We start from the raw sequence: 17,075 nt of genomic DNA, 5'->3' as shown, positions 1-17,075 counted from the left end.
CTTGAACATCAGTAAACCAGTGAGGGAGGGCAAAAGTCGGGCGGTGCGGACTGTAAAATACCCTACACCTACCCTATAAATACAATAAGCGGCCTATATCCAATTCTGAACCAATTTTGATGGAGCTCGGCGAGCAAATATGTTCAAACTGTACAAACTACAGTTAACAAATGACAACATTATGGCAAATTACCCAAAATCTGACGAACATATATATGAGAGCTATATCTAAATCTGAACCGATTTCGAGAAAAACTTCTCAGATAATTTAGTAGTAGTCGAGGAAAGCGTTGTACAAAGTTTTGGCAAGATTGGTCAAACAATGCTCTTGCGGTGGCTCTTGGAGTGAAAATCTGGCCATATACATATATGACAGCTATATCTAAATCTGGACCGATTTCTATAAAATTCAGCAGTTATATTGAGAGTCATAAGAAAATTCTTCCTGCAAAATTTCAACAGAATCGGTAAACAAATGAGCACTTTATTGCAATATTTCTCAAAATCGGACGAACATATATATGAGAGCTGTACCTAAATCTGAACCGATTTCGAGCAAACTCCTCAGATACTGTGGCAGTCGTCGAGGAAAGCGTTTTGCAAAATTTTGCCAAAATGGGTCAATAAATGCGCTTGCTGTGACTCTAGAAGTTAAAATCGGGCGATATATTTATGTGAGAGCTATATCTAAATCTGAACCGATTTCAATGAAATTCACCAGTAATATTGAGAGTCATAAGAAAATCTCTCCTGCCAAATATTGGGAGAATCGGTTTACAAATGACCATTTTATTGCATTATTACTGCAAATCGGACGAACATATATATGGGAGCTATAACTAAATCTGAACCGATTTTGACCACACTCTACGTATATTGTGGTAGTCGTCAAGGAAAGCGTTGTGCTATGTTTTGGCAAGATTGGTCAATAAATGTGCTTGCAGTGGCTCTAGGAGTGAAAATCGGCCGATATATATATATATGAGAGCTATATCTAAATCTGAACCGATTTCCATGAAATTCACCAGTAATATTGAGAGTCAAGAGAAAATCCCTCCTGCCAAATTTCGAGAAAATCGGTAAACAAATGACCATTTTATTGCATTATTACTGAAAATCGGACGAACATATATATGGGAGCTATATTCAGATCTGAACCGATTTTTTTTCCAATTTCAATAGGCTTCGTCTCTAGGCCGAGAAACATGTCTGTAGCAAATTTTAAGACGATCGGATGAAAACTGCGACCTGTAGTTTGTACACAAATTAACATGGACAGACGAACAGACAGACAGACAGATGGACAGATGGACATTGCTAAATCGAATCAGAGCGATTCTGAGTCGATCGGTATACTTATCAATGGGTCTATCTCTCATCCTGTTGGATGTTACAAACTGATTCACTAAGTTATAATACCTTTTACCACAGTAGTGGTGTAGGGTATAAAAATATTCATCGGTGGTTATTCCCTTACTAATGCTGGCTACATTTTTAAGGTATCCTGCCATGTGGTGTCGCTATGCGGCACGACGTTCAAACTCGGGAGAATTGATCCATGCTCAGCAAGTATGTTGTAGGGCATAAAACATCTCAGCGCATAAGATTCAGCGATATCTGGCGATAAGAATACTTTTTAAGGGCTCAAAACCTTAGAGACCTAGGAGATCGGAATATTCTTTGACTACAACAATGAAACTCCATCTGGTGGAACAACTGAGGATCTTCTCATAAGTGCGGATAGAACCTTCCTATTAAAGTGGATAGAGGGGAGATAAAATCAGCCGAAAGTTTAAAATTTACCCTTGGAGTCCTGATAAATGACCGCTTGAAATTCAATCAGCACATGGAATACACTGTTAAAAAGGCAACGAAGAAAACTGTGCACCTTCCAGAATGATGCCAAACATAGACGGCTCAAGATAAGGCCGTACTAGCAGTTTGGGAACTGAAGCTTAAGACATCATAAAGATCTCACATGACATCCATAGCTAGATGTAATTGTCTTCGAGTGTCCCCCACGGGAGACCATTTAGGTGAAAAGTATATAATAGCTCTTCACCTCGGTCTAAAGTGGAATATGAAAGCTACCCAGGGATCATGCTGTTTTGGGATTTCCTTAGCAATTGATTTCCTGGGTACGACACTGCGTGGGAAAATGCTGTTAAATGTAGTGATGTGGAGTAGGAGGTGATGGAAGGTAGGTAGGCGGGAAGGACGGGTGAAGCTAAGAGACGATGGATGGATGAGCTGTCAATGGGCTGCATCGAGCAGAGTCGGTGAGCTGAAGATGGTTGGACCATGAAGTTTCGGAGCTGGTTGTGAGGGGATGGATGTGGTGATGGACGGGTGAAATGAATGTATGGATGAGCAATTAGTAGGCTGCATCGAGCTGAATCGGTGAGCTGAAGATGGCTGGACCATGAAGTCTTGGAGCTGGTCGAGTGGGTGTGCGTGTGTGAATTTCTGATGTTTTGAAAGTTTTAACGCGGTGTCGATGTTATTCCTCGTGACTAACATATTGTATATCGTGTGTGTGAATGTTTCGGTGGCACTTCTGTTTTGACTCACACTTGTGCTGAGTCATTTCGGGTTCGGTGGCGCTCCTGTTTTGACTCACACTTGTGCTGAGTCATTTCGGGTTATGTCACCTATTTTCTGACTGTTTGTGAATGACGTGTGGCTACGGGATGGTGCTTGCATCATCCCATAAGGTGACCAGTCCGAAACTATCTGGAATTCAACTGGTAGTAGTTGGACTATGTGGTCGAACCAGTGTCCTTAATCTGGTACCACGGGAATCAGGAGCCCCTGGAGCTTCAGTTCCAGCCTGACTATTGAGGCCCCAGTTGGGAGCAACGTGATGGCTGTGGTTTAACACCTAAAATCGCAAGAAGGGTATTTCGATGTTCGGTGTGGAGTTGAATGCACTCAACCGGGTGCCGTGACCCATAAAACGAAAAGAGTTTTGGATAGTGCTCTGCTCCTAACCAAGGGGGAGGACACGTTCAGACCACGTGAACTCGAATTGGTACTCATGCTAGCTTCGACTATGTATGGGGGCGTTGGTATACGCATTGTATTTACCCGGGCTTAAGAGCCCTGCAGGATTCAGCCAACACGGCAGGTGCCTGCATAAAACACCAATAGGACTTGTCTTCGAGTTTGTAGTGACTACTGAACCATTTGAAGCGAAGAAGCAGATGTGATTGCGGGGATGACCCCTTTTGATGGCGTTGGGAAAATTCCCCAAATGGCTTTGGTGGTATAAATTATTGCCTGGATGATCCCCTTTAATATGCTTAGAAAATAAAAAACAATGGAAAACAGTCAGATGCGTTGGGAAAATTCCCCAAATGGCTTTGTTGGTATAAATTATTGCCAAACATAAATAAATGGTTAAAGCGAAAGGATGGGTGTTAAACTTCAATTTGACCAACTTTTTGATAGGCCAAGGCTACTGCAAATGCTAGCTGTAAGACATGTTTCTCATGTCTTACAATGGAAAAGGACGCCGAACATGTGGTATTCACATCTGCCGGATTCCCCATAGGCCACAGCATGTTAGAGGGTTTTATGTCATTATCGGCATGCTGGAATCGGAAGAAAAATGGAAAGCCTAAATAAGACAGTTCTTAAAATGTAAAATGCTGAAAGAGGAAGAGATCGTAGAAAAAGCAACATAGACTAACCGCAGTGCAAATGGTGTCTGGGAAAGTGGATCAAGGCTATAATTGAGCCGGCGCCACCCCGAAGTACTATCATCTGGTGGTTTCGTGGGATCGGGGTTAGGAGTTGGGGGTACGTTGGGGGAGTTGGGTTTAGTACGTAGAAATCGTGAATGTTTTTTAGTACTGACTGATCACATTTTTCGAAGATTCGGCAACTCCAGCAAAGCAAAAACAAAAAGATAGACAGACTGACAGAGAGAAGGACGGACAGATATAGCTAGGGGTGCGAAATTAATAGGTCAATGTGTTACACACAGTATGACAAAACGAATATACTTCCGTTCTTCGTTGGTGTGTACAAAAATAACTAGGAAAGGTTCAAAATCTGATTAAAATTGAACAATTGGTAATGACCACCGAATTGGACACATATGTATGTATTGTAGAATCGCTTCAAAACCAACATTTGTAATATTTTCAGATATGATAAGGATTACCTCTAGGCGATCCCTAAAGATCAAAGACTCATATGCTCTCTGATAAATGAAATATGAGTAGTATGGGCAGTTCTTGGTGCTTGCATAATGTTGGGAAAAGTTATCCAATTTTGAGTAATAACTTCGATTGTCTACAACATTAGTAGAGCCCCAAAACCATTCAGTCTTGATTCGTACTTGTTGCAATAATTTGAATAATACGTTATTTTATCGCTTAAAAAATACTAAAAAAATTTAAAAAAAATTAAAAAAGTTTGTTTCTTAAGTCTTTTGTTTGTAAGGCAAGGCCAAGAAAATACCACTTTTTAAACTTTTTTATTGGTTTATTTTTAGTTTTGATTAAACTTTTCTTTTACTTTGCCGGATCGTTGAAGGGTCCTATAGACTAAATTTTCCTTATAAAAGTGTGTTAAAAAACTACAACTTAAAATTGCTTTCTACCCCCAAAATCAATGGGGGAGAAGTATTGAGGGACAATTAAGGAGTGTTAATGGCACAATATTTATTTTTTACTATGATTGGATTTTGGAGAGACTTAGAGATATTGTAGAGACCCAAAGACTGTCAGAAACTATTTCCTTTTTAGTTTTTTAGCAATTTGATTCAAATATTGGGTTGCCCAAAAATTAAATGCGGATTTTTCATATAGTCAGCGTTGACAAATTTTTTCACAGCTTGTGACTCTGTAATTGCATTCTTTCTTCTGTCTGTTATCAGCTGTTACTTTTAGCTTGCTTTAGAAAAAAGTGTAAAAAAAATTATATTTGATTAAAGTTCATTCTAAGTTTTATTAATAATGCATTTACTTTCTTTTAAAAAATCCGCAATTACTTTTTGGGCAACCCTAGTTTATTATCATTATTATTAATTTGGATTTATTTTAATTTACTAAAAATATAATTTATGCAATTTCAGAAGATTATTTTGTCAAGTGTTTGTTTCTCATGCCCTGCGTTTATTTAATTAATATAACAAAAATAAAACCCAATTTTTTTTTTGGAAATTTCTTGTCCAATGTTTCTTTATAAAAAAATTATAAATTATAAAAAATTTTCTTTGTCTTAATTACTTTTCCCATCAATATTTTTTTTTTCATTTTAACGGACAGGCCGTGTTTTAAATCCATCAATATTTTTAATTGCTTTTCTCAAGCGCATGTTTTTTTGTTATAAAACAAAAAAAGTGGACTCGACATTTAATTAAATGAAAATCCATTCGATTTTCATTTAAAACAATACCATTTGAACTGTTAACAGATGAGGCAAAGAGTTGAATGGGAAACATGCGCATGTCAGTTGTCGGCATTGTAGATGAGTGAAAAATATCATCAAAGTCATTAAATGGCCATTAATGGCTAATAAAATTGTGAGTGTGTAAGTGAGGTTTTGCTACATCTAGACGTGGAGGGGGGCTTGTGCATTTCAATTTTGGGTGGGGTTTTGTTAAATGGCTTGGAGAAAAATGATGGGAGAAAAAGTGTATATAAAACCAAGAAATAAAACAATAATCAAGAGCAGTGGCAACAAGTGGCATACAGATAATGTTATACTTTCTAAAACATTAATGAGACAACGAGAAGGCAACAAAAAGTGGCAACAACAAGAATCTCTCTTAGATCTTTGAACATAAAAGCCAAACCCCTCAATGATATAAAAGTGCCATCCATTATGGAACATCAAAAGAAGCAAAGACATGTACAGATGCTCACTGAAAAACCAAAAAAACAACCACAACAGCTACCTTAATTCATTGTTGTTATGCTGCATGTATTTAATGTTATATGCTGCTACTGATGGTGTATTATTTTATTTTATTGGCTTTAGGCTCCCCACCGAACTCTCAACGCCGGTCATATTGAAGGCTATGCGCTAATTTGAATTCAATGGAATTTTATGAAACCCCAAATACAAATACCAAAGCCAACTCCTCTTTTTATTGGATACACGGCTTACTACTGGCTGGACTGAAACACAAATTTAATTGATAGCATCACCGGCCACAACCCATAGCACTGTTGAACCAGCCATATGATTATTGGGTACATTTAAATTACATATGCACGACCATTATGAAGACAATCAGAGGAGGAAATAACAGTTACATAAAATGAAGACAACAGAACAACAGCAACAACAACAAAAACCTAAAATTATGTGAAAAATTAACCAAGTTCGGCTGGGGCAATGCAATGCAATGCCATAAGCAGCCATGAAGCTTTATAAAAGATATCAAAACTTAATATTAATATAACTGAAAATTTGTAAAAGTTAAATTTCATGTTAAAATAAATGGGCCGAGATTGGCACGATGGAAAAAAAATTACAGGGAAAAAACCAGAATTGGGTTAAAAAAAGCCCCTCGTCCCCCATTAAAAAGGGACAATGATACATTTTTGGAAATTATTTCGAAAGGGGGAGATCCGAGACTATCATTTTACATGGTTTTACCAAAAAAAAAAAACAAGGCAGAAAACAAAAACGTGGTATTTTTGGGAAAAGCCCTAAGGGATTTTAAATAAACATTGGCAACATTAAAGTTCAGTTCAGTTCAGTTCAGGTTGTTATAATGCTACCCTGCCATTTAAGGCCAAAGGTGTTGTGTGGCTGTTTTCCAGGTTGAGGCTTTTCGTTTCACATAACAAGTGCAATGGTAATGCATTGCAGCCAGCCAGGCAGGCGTGTGTTGATGTAACCTTTCAAAGAATCCTTATAGTGCTGAGCCATGTATTGTGAACAGAAACAACAACAACAACTACAAAAAACACACCAAGAGGTTTTAACACTTCATCTTCAGGCTGCACTTTAAAAAATATTGCATTGCAGTTTTGTAGGTTACTTGATTTCACAGAAGATGGCCAGCAAAGGGGAAAAAAAAAATCAAGTATTGGCAATATCACAAGCACAAAAAACAACAACACCACAACAATATCAACAACAACATCATCATAAATGTAAAAATCTTGTATTACTTAGTTTGCGTAATACCTACAATCAAAAGGGAAAGGGTCCCTCTCTGGGCTGCTGCGGCTGTTGTCATCGTTACCGCCGCCACCACCACCACCACCACCACTGCCGCCATTGCCCTGTTGATATTGATGATGGCTAAGCGGCCAACGGGCCGACTGGCTGACTGGTTGCCTTGCTGACTGTGGATTTCTTGTATCGATTACATAGCCATAAAGGTCTGTGTTTGATTTTTTTCCCCCATACCTTTGCCTTGGTTTATATTATTACGCAGCATGCGTTACAAAAGTGTGTTCAAAAACTATAAGCAAAGGTTGTCTTCTACCCTCAGAAGCTATGCGAAGGGTGGAGGGTAGACACAAACTCTCTGAGAGAAGTATTGAGGGACAATGCAGTCGTCGTATGCATGGCACGCTATAATGAATTGCATTGCCACCACTATGATCTTAGTATCACATCAAAAGAAGAACACACACACACACACACACAACCAAGAAAAAAAGGGGGTTTTGTATGAAACTTCGAGGGGACAAAGCCATTGAAGCATTAAGGTTTCAATAAACACATACGCATGCACACGCATGTTTGTAGTGAACAAGTGCAATGGAAAAATAAACTAGATATCTACCTAAGCAAGTGATATACTCAATGACGCATAACAAAACAACAAGTGGGTTACCTTTAAGAAAAATTGTATACTATTGACATCATAACAAGTAGGGGATTTGGTTAAAGGGGATTTTTTTTTGATAGAAATGATTAAAATGTTCTTGAATTGTCATATGGCCTAGCAAATTTCTGGGAATTATAAAAGAAATATTAAAATGTGGTTGTTCCATAGAAAAAATTCGATATAACAACAAAAGACTTAAGACACAAGAGTGACACATCTGGTAAATCGTACTAAAAACAAAAGACTTAAGACACAAGAGTAACACATCTGCTAAATAGTAATGAAAAACAAAAGTCTTAAGACACAAAACTGACACATAAGCTACGCAATGGAATTTTTTTGCAAATAGTCAAAGCGTTTGACATTATCATCAATAAATTTAATAAAAATTAAAAAAATAAAAATCAAGGGCATTACTTGACGAATGAGAATTATTCATAACATTTAAGAATCGATAGGCTTGACCTATCAATCATTTTTAAATCATAGTAATAACCACATTCAGGCATTGGAAAAAAAACCATCACTTACCTTATCGCAGAAAACTTTAATTTGACAATAGCCTCTATGGAAGACTGTTGTGTCGCGGGGATCTTCGAAAGTATCAATTTGTATATGTAATGGTAGACCCTGTAAAAAAAGAAAAAAAAACCATAATGAAATAAAATGCAAGCCAACAAAACTGAGATATAGACTTAAAAATATTTACAACTATTGGGTTGCCCAAAAAGTAATTGCGGATTTTTTAAAAGAATGTAAATACATTTTTAATAAAACTTAGAATGAACTTTAATCAAATATACATTTTTACACTTTTTTTCTAAAGCAAGCTAAAAGTAACAGCTGATAACTGACAGAAGAAAGAATGCAATTACAGAGTCACATGCTGTGAAAAAATTTTTCAACGCCGACTATATGAAAAATCCGCAATTACTTTTTGGGCAACCCTATATTAAATTTTTCTTTATAAAAAAACTCCAAGATTTATAATTTCCTTTTGCTCCACATCTGATAAGCAGCCAATTCACATTCATGTGATTTTGCATTGCAGATTTCTTTAAGACCACATTTATTAAGTAATAATAATTGCAAATGTTTAGATTGACTTACTGCTGACTGGCTGACTAGCCAGCCTATAATCATAAGCGCAAAAGTCATATTTAGACAGGCATCTAACTGAGTCAAACAAACAAACACACATACATACATACATATATGAATAGTTATAAGTAGCAACTTCCGTTGCCTTAAGCTATAGTTTGTTTTCAAAGCAATCAATTTAAAAATGTCGCCGCATATAAACATTTGGCATTTGGCAACATGTGTAATGGTATGTGTGCCGCCATCTGAGCACTATGAAAAATTGACAGAAATCAATAAAAATAATTATGTGAAATAGACCAGCAATTAAAAAAGTATTAGATATTGAGCAATCAACATTACCGAGTGATATGCTGAAGGAAAAAAAAACAAACAAACAAACAACAAACAACAACAAACTCAGAGAATATGGTGCTTAATTATTTACATAAATGGCAAAATATAAGCGCTAAGAATGGTAGCCATAATTAAAAGTTAAGAGATTTATTACTGTTAAGAAATGAGCACAGCAACCGCTATGGAAAAGTCTGACGAACGTATATATGGGAGCTATATCTAATTCTGAACCGATTTTGAGCAAACTTCTCAGATAAAGTGGTAGTCGTTTAGTAAAGTGTTTTGGCAGGATTGGTCAAACAATGCGCTTGCAGTGGCTCTTGGGGTGAAAATCTGGCGATATACATATATGACCGCTATATCTAAATCTGGGCCGATTTCCATGAAATTCACCAGTAATATTGAGAGTCGAGAGAAAATCACCCCTGCCAAATTTCAAGAAAATCGGTTAATAAAAGACCATTTTATTGCAATATTACTGCAAATCGGACGAACATATATATGGGAGCTATATCTCAATCTGAACCGATTTTGACCACACTCTATGTATATTAAGGTAGACGTCGAGAAAAGCGTTGTGCAATATTTTGGCAAGATTGGTCAATAAATGTGCTTGCAGTGGCTTTAGGAGTGAAAATCGGCCGATATATATATATGAGAGCTATATCTAAATCTGAACCGATTTCCATGAAATTCACCAGTAATGTCCAGAGTAGTTAAAAAATCCTTCCTGCCAAATTTCGAGATTATCGGTTAACAAATGACCATTTTATTGCATTATTACTGAAAATCGGACGAATATATATATGGGAGCTATATTCAGATCTGAACCGATTTTTTCCCAATTTCAAAAGGTTTCGTCTCTAGGCCGAAAAACATGCCTGTACCAAATTTGAAGACGATCGGATGAAAACTGTGAGCTGTAGTTTGTACACAAATTAACATGGAAAGACGGACAGACAGATAGACAGACAGATAGACAGACAGACGGACATGGCTAAATCGAATCTGGAACTGATTCTGAGTCTATTGCTTTACTTATCAATGGGTCTATTTCTTTTCCTTGTTTGAGTGTTCCTTATAGACTCAAAAACACCTGAAACGTTTTTTTTTTTTTTTTTAAATTGTTACAGATGATGAACAACGATGCCGTGGTGAAAATAGGTTACTACACTTTTGAAATCTGAAGGGGAGGCGGACCCTTCCCCTTACCCGAATTTTCAGAAACGCCCGATCTCGGAGTTGGGTGGTGCGATTTAAGCGACATTTTGTGTGCTTTCTTATAGAAACCTAAAAACAAAAGTTTGATAACCAGATTTCGGATGGGGTACCTAGGGGGCGGTCCCCACCTCCAGAACCTACCAAATATATATATACACCAATCACGACAATATGGCACTCATATTTGGGCACTACATTTTTGATATGTGAAGGGGAGGCGGACCCTCCCCCTTACCCGAATTTTCAGAAATGCCCGATCTCGGAGATGGGTGGTGCGATTCAAGCGAAATTTTGTGTGCTTTCCTATAGTAACCTATAAACAAAAATTTGCTAACCAAATTTCGGATGGGGTACCTAGGGGGCCGCCCCACCCCCAAAACCTACTAAATATATATTTAGACCAACCACGACAGTATGGGACTCAAATGAAGGGTATTTAAGATTAAAAAACGTATCTGATATTCAAATGTTGGACCAAGTGTTTGGGGGACCACCCCAAAAACACTCCTAAATCGGACATATTTACCGACAATGGCAAATATGGGGCTCAAATGAAAGGTATTTGGGAGTAGACCACAAATCTGATATTCAAATGTGGGAGCAAGTTTCCTTCCCCAAAATACCCCACAAACAGGACTTATTTACTGGCCATAGCAATATGGGGCTTAAATGCAACGTATTTGAGTGTAGAATACGAATCTGAAATCCAGATGAGGGACCAACTGTTTGGGCTTTCGCCCCTCCTAAAAAGCACCCCCTCCCCCCAAAATGACTAATTTACGACCATAGCAATAAGGGGCTCAAATGAAAGGTCTTTGGGAGTAAAGCACGAATCTGATATCAATATTCGGGGAAAAGTGTCTATGGAGCCACCCCACCCCCACAACACAACCCAAATAGGAAGTATTTGCTGAATATTGCAATATGCAGCTCTCATAAGAGGTATTTTTAGAGTAAAACATGAATCTGAATATATTTTCTAGGCCAAGTCACTGAATGGGCACCCCATCCCCCAACACACCCCCAAAGCGGTCATGTTTGTAGACTATGGAAAAATGGGACTCAAATGAAAGGTATTTGGGAGTAGACCACGAATCTTAAGTATATATGGCTGGCCAAAAAGTAATTGCGGATTTTTTAAAAGAAAGTAAATGGATTTTTAATAAAACTTAGAATGCACTTTAATCAAATATACTTTTTTTACACTTTTTTTCTAAAGCAAGCTAAAAGTAACAGCTGATAACTGACAGAAGAAAAAATGCAGATACAGAGTTACAAGCTGTGAAAAAATTTGTCAACGCCGACTATATGAAAAATCCGCAATTACTTTTTGGGCAACTATAGGTAACTATAGGTAGGGCATTTCTCAAAATGGCAATTCTAAAAATGTTTATCATTTCAAAGTGATGTAAGGCGGGGAGACCCCTATGGCAGCAACGGAACAAAATCACACGACTCAAGTGTCTTTCATATTAAAGCAACTGTCAATTCCATTGCAAAACTTTTTGTAACAATACCCTAATCTCAGCGAAATAATGATTCTCAGTTATTTTTATAATTCCCTCCAAATCTAGTTCTCAGGCTGTCAATTGAAACCTAGGTTTTCTTGTTTGTCCTTAAAAAAACTCATAATTGAAATGTCTTTCATAAAATGAGACTAAAAATAAGCATACAAAATCAATGCAGTTTTTTTTAACCACTTTAGTTAGAGATTTTCTCCCATTTCCGGCCGCCCAAGGCTTTCGTACTTTCCTTGTCAAAACGAAGATAGGAGACAGGGAAAAAAACTTAAATATTCATTAAATCTTGGACATAAATCATCGTCTGTAAATTGTTTGGTAATGTTAATGCTATCTTTGTCACTTTTTTGCTAAAATAATAACTGCCTGCCTTCAGGCTATTTTGATAGCAAGGCAACATAAAACATTTGTCCCCCCAAGCTAAAGACAAGCTTGTCATAACTAGCCACAAAAAAAATGAAAAAAAGTAAAAAAAAATAGCAAAAAGGCGTTGTAATGGTAACCTGATCGAAAAAGTGTTAGACTACAAGATATTTTTCACTAAAGCTTTCTATTATAGTTTTTCGTTGGACAGAGGACATACGCACCGACAGACGGACGGACGATAATACAAGACCTTATAAATAATCTCACGCATTTTTTTTTGTCATGTAGTCTTCTATGTTTGCTGTAAGTTGAGGTTTTGTGAAAATTGTAGAAGATTTTAAAACCAAAGTGAAAAAAAAATTGCGTTGGCTCCCCTTACAAAATTGCCCAAGAGTTTGGCGAGTGCAGAGAAAAGGTTTGATTGCCGGTTGGTGTGTTGGCCATACATGTTTGTTTGTATTTAAGGAAACAACGGCATAAACATGTTTTGCTATTATTTGCTGCCGCATCTGTCAATAAAATATCGATTTAACATTTGCCTTAACATCATGTCGCACATGAAAAGCATAAAATGTGTTGTTTGTGGTGTAAAGCAAGGCTTAACACCAAACAAGCATTCAGGCCGACCAGCTTTGGAGGTATGCGTTCATTCACTCATTCGCTTGCCAAGTCTTTCCTTTGGCCATAATATTTTTTCACGCATCGTAAATGTTGTGGAAAATATACCAAGCGACAATGCGACATCAACGGCAACAACAAAATTAAATCAATTCGACTTTTTTGAATGAAAAAAACAAAAACAAACTAAGACACCCAATACTAAGACAAGATGAAAGAGAGAAAAAGACACCAAAGTGGTGCAATAATATTGGTGTGGTGCTGCATTTGTGCATTCGATTGCCTGTGTTGGTCTACTCTTGAAATTTTAATAAATTTTCAATACATTTCATTTCTTAACAGGCGTACAACAACATAAAAACCAAAAACAAATGCAATCTGTCATGTATATATGACGCTCGAGACGTTGCAAAGATGGACAGACGGACCAGCCCCATGGATAAAATAGGACGGACGGATGGACGGACGGACATGGCTTTTTAAATATATATGCATATAGATGTGTATATTATTTAATACCAAATTGAATTCATTGTTGCAGTTGTTGTTGTTGTTGTTGGTGTTTTGTCTTTTTCTCATTCGTTTTCCGTTTGCATGTCTTTGTTACATTTAAGCCACGACAATATAATCATGTCGTTTTCTCACTAACAACAAAATTTTAACACCACGACACCAAACGACGATTAAAAAGATGAAATAAATTGAGAATTAAAGCGAAACAGCATACATATAGGCAACCACAGCAAAAACAACAACAACAACAATAATAATGAAAAAAAAAAAATTATTATTAATGACTTATCAAGTGGGCGCTTTGCATGTTGCAATACAAAATGTAGACGATATGTATACAAATTCGGACGGACAGACAAACAGTCGATGGACGGGCAGTACCCTGTATGCAGCCACAAATGAATGCAAGCATGGAAACCAATGCCAGCAACACCTTGGCTAAAAAAAAGAAACACAACACAACATTTCCAGCCATAACCATATTTTAGCAGGTGACAAAATTCAGAGCAATTTGGCCATAGCCGCAATGCAAAGTGAAATTCATAAGAAAGAAAATAAATTAAAGTCCATAACTATCATATGACGATGACGATGCTGCTGATGCCTGACAAAACGAAAGAAAAATAACAAAACCGAAAATAGAGATCTAGAGTGAGATCTGTGGCATATCATATTGCCTGGAAGGGGATGAAGGATGGGGTGGGGTGAGGGGAGCTGACAAAAAAGGCAATTTTATTATTATTATTATTCATTTGACTACATTTATGCTGTGGCAAGCCAAGGCTAGTATGCGTGCAACGTTTGTTAGTTGTTTATGTTGCAGCAAAACGTATTTTTTAATTAAGATAACAACCATTCATGGTGTTTGTTGTCATTTATTGGTTATGTCCATTGGGTGCTGGTTGTCCGCTCTTCCAGGCCATTGGCCACAGCCATAAGTTATATGTCTCGATATTGTTGGATTTTGGTAGACAACGACGACGACATCGTTTTCCTTCTCATCTTTTCATGTTTTCGTTGCATTTCGTGTATGAGTATGGCACATTTTGATATCGTTTGAGTTACAGGTGTTTCTACTTACAAATAAACTCACAAACACACACACACACACAGGAGGAGGAGAAAAACCAAAAACAACACAAATTATTATGGGACTTCTTACAAGGTATTGTAGTGAGTATATTTCTTTAGCCTTTATTTTTAAGGTTCCCCTAAGATTTCAGGGTCTTATCATCTTAAATCACTTGATTTGCCTTGACATTTATTACAAGCCATCTTTGGGTTGAAGGCTTGGCCAGCATTGTGAACCCATATGAAACAAGAAGAATCTGGCCTTTGGTGTCTGTGTGTGTGATTTTTTCCTTTTCATTAAGATAGTTCTTTTTTTTACTTGTGGCCTTTGTCAAAAGTCAAAGAAATCATAGAGAATGACTTTTAAATTGATTTCAATGGAGTGCTGCTGCTGTGTGATATGTGAGTGTGTGTTGTCATTAAGGGACAATCATTTTTTTTTTGTAGTTTTATTTCAAGACTTTTTCTACCTGTTCTCTGTCTGTTATAAAATCAAAAACACAAGTGTGCGCAATAGATTTTCTATGGAGTTTATGAAAGGTGAATTCTTTTATTCGATTGCATTCAATGATATATGTCTTGTATAACTATTTATTAAGGTCATGCTGAGAATTGAAAAATCCAAAAACAATAAATGTCGACTAAGTCAAAAGGCAATCTAATCAAATTTTGTTATAATGAAAAGAAGAAGAGTTTCCTATCTAAAAATTATACAAAAAACTGTCACCTTAAATCATTGTTATAACACATTAAAGGATTAATATCCGAGGAATATGAATAAAGCCGAAAAAATCACAGAAATCACTGAAAATCAGCACTGAAAACAACGATTCAAAGAAAAGGGCGTTAAGTTGAAAAATTCGTGTCTTAAGTCTTTTGTTTTGTAAAATAGAATAAAATAAAATGAAATAAAATAAAATAAAATAAAATAAAATAAAATAAAATAATATAAAATAAAATAAAATAAAATAAAATAAAATAAAATAAAATAAAATAAAATAAAATAAAATAAAATAAAATAAAATAAAATAAAATAAAATAAAATAAAATAAAATAAAATAAAATAAAATAAAATAAAATAAAATAAAATAAAATAAAATAAAATAAAAACAAAGTAAAATAAAATAAATAAAATAAAACAAAAATAAAATAAAAATAAAATAAAAAAATAAAATAAAATAAAGTAAAATAAATTAAAATAAAAACAAAATAAAATAAAGTAAAATAAAATAAAACAAAAATAAAATAATATAAAATAAAATAAAAAATAAAATAAAATAAAAAAAATAAAACAAAAATAAAATTATATAAAATAAAATAAAATAAATTAAAATAAAAACAAAATAAAATAATATACACAAAATAAAATAAAAAAAACTAATAAAAATAAAATAAAACATAATAAAATAAAAAAGTAAAATAAAATAAAATGAAATAAAAACAAAATAAAATAAAATAAAAAAAAAATAAAATAAAATAAAATAAAAATGAAATAAATGACATTTCGCACGAATGTTGGTCTTGGGTCGAAGGCATGGGATTAGAATGGATTTGGTGATATTCGTACGTTTACGTACTAAAATGTACGAAAAGGTTCATATTTGCCCAGCGCCAACGGAGAGGGCTAGAAAAAGTGTCTCGAAAAAATATGGCTTGGTAAACAATTTTTTTGAAAATCACACCGGGAGTGGGAGAAATAGTACATTTAGTACCGCAATAGGTACTATTTGGTACTTTCTTTAAAAATTGAACTAGAGCTCGGAATTTTTGAACTTTGATACACTATGGTACTCAAACGTACAAAATGGTACTTTCTTAACGAAGTGAGATAAAGCTCTCAAAATTAGGATACAGCTTAACCTTTGCTATTAGGCCCTTCGATATCCTTCGTCAATATGGTCCAGATCGCTCCAGATTTGAATATAGCTGCCATATTGACCGATCCTCCGATTTAAGGTCTTAGGCCCATAAAAGTCACATTTATTATACGATTTTGCTGAAATTTGGGAAAGTAAGTTGTGTTAGACCATTCGACATTCTTCTTCAATTTGGCCCAGATCGGTCCAGATTTGGTTATAGCTGCCATATAGACCGATCCTCCGATTTAGGGTCTTAGGCCCATAAGAGCACAATTTATTATCGAATTTTGCTGAAATTTGGGACAGTGAGTTAAGTTAAGCCCCTTGACAAACTTCTGCAATAAGGAATCGATTGGACCAGATTTAGATATAGCTGCCATATAGACCGATCTCTCGGTTTTAGGTTTTGGGGCCATAAAAGGCGCATTTATTGTCCGATTTTGCCAAAATTTTGGACAGTGAGTTGCGTTAGGCCTTTTGACATCCTCCATCAATTTGGTCCAGATCGCTCCAGATTTGAATATAGCTGCCATATAGACCGATCTCTCGGTTTTAGGTTTTGGGCGCATAAAAGGCTCATTTATTGTCCGATGTCACCGAAATTTGGGACAGTGAGTTAAGTTAAACCTCTTGACAAACTTCTGCAGAAAGGAACCGATTAGACCA

The 17,075-nt window shown here is 35.8% G+C and overlaps 1 protein-coding gene across 7 annotated transcripts in view; it reads right to left on the bottom strand.

Annotated features, from left to right (window-relative positions):
* Positions 1-17,075, bottom strand: part of LOC106094415 (protein grainyhead) — a 467,628-nt gene that overhangs the window by 17,303 nt on the left and 433,250 nt on the right. For all 7 annotated transcript variants that reach the window (XM_059370613.1, XM_059370612.1, XM_013261660.2 and 4 more), the window contains one exon: positions 8,336-8,434. In XM_059370613.1, coding sequence (XP_059226596.1) covers positions 8,336-8,434 — 99 coding nt within the window. The remainder of the gene's footprint in view (positions 1-8,335; positions 8,435-17,075) is intronic.

The sequence above is a fragment of the Stomoxys calcitrans genome, chromosome 5 (assembly GCF_963082655.1).
Source record: "Stomoxys calcitrans chromosome 5, idStoCalc2.1, whole genome shotgun sequence".
Classification (NCBI taxonomy): Eukaryota; Metazoa; Arthropoda; class Insecta; order Diptera; family Muscidae; genus Stomoxys; species Stomoxys calcitrans.
This window is presented reverse-complemented; position numbering and strand designations above follow the sequence as displayed.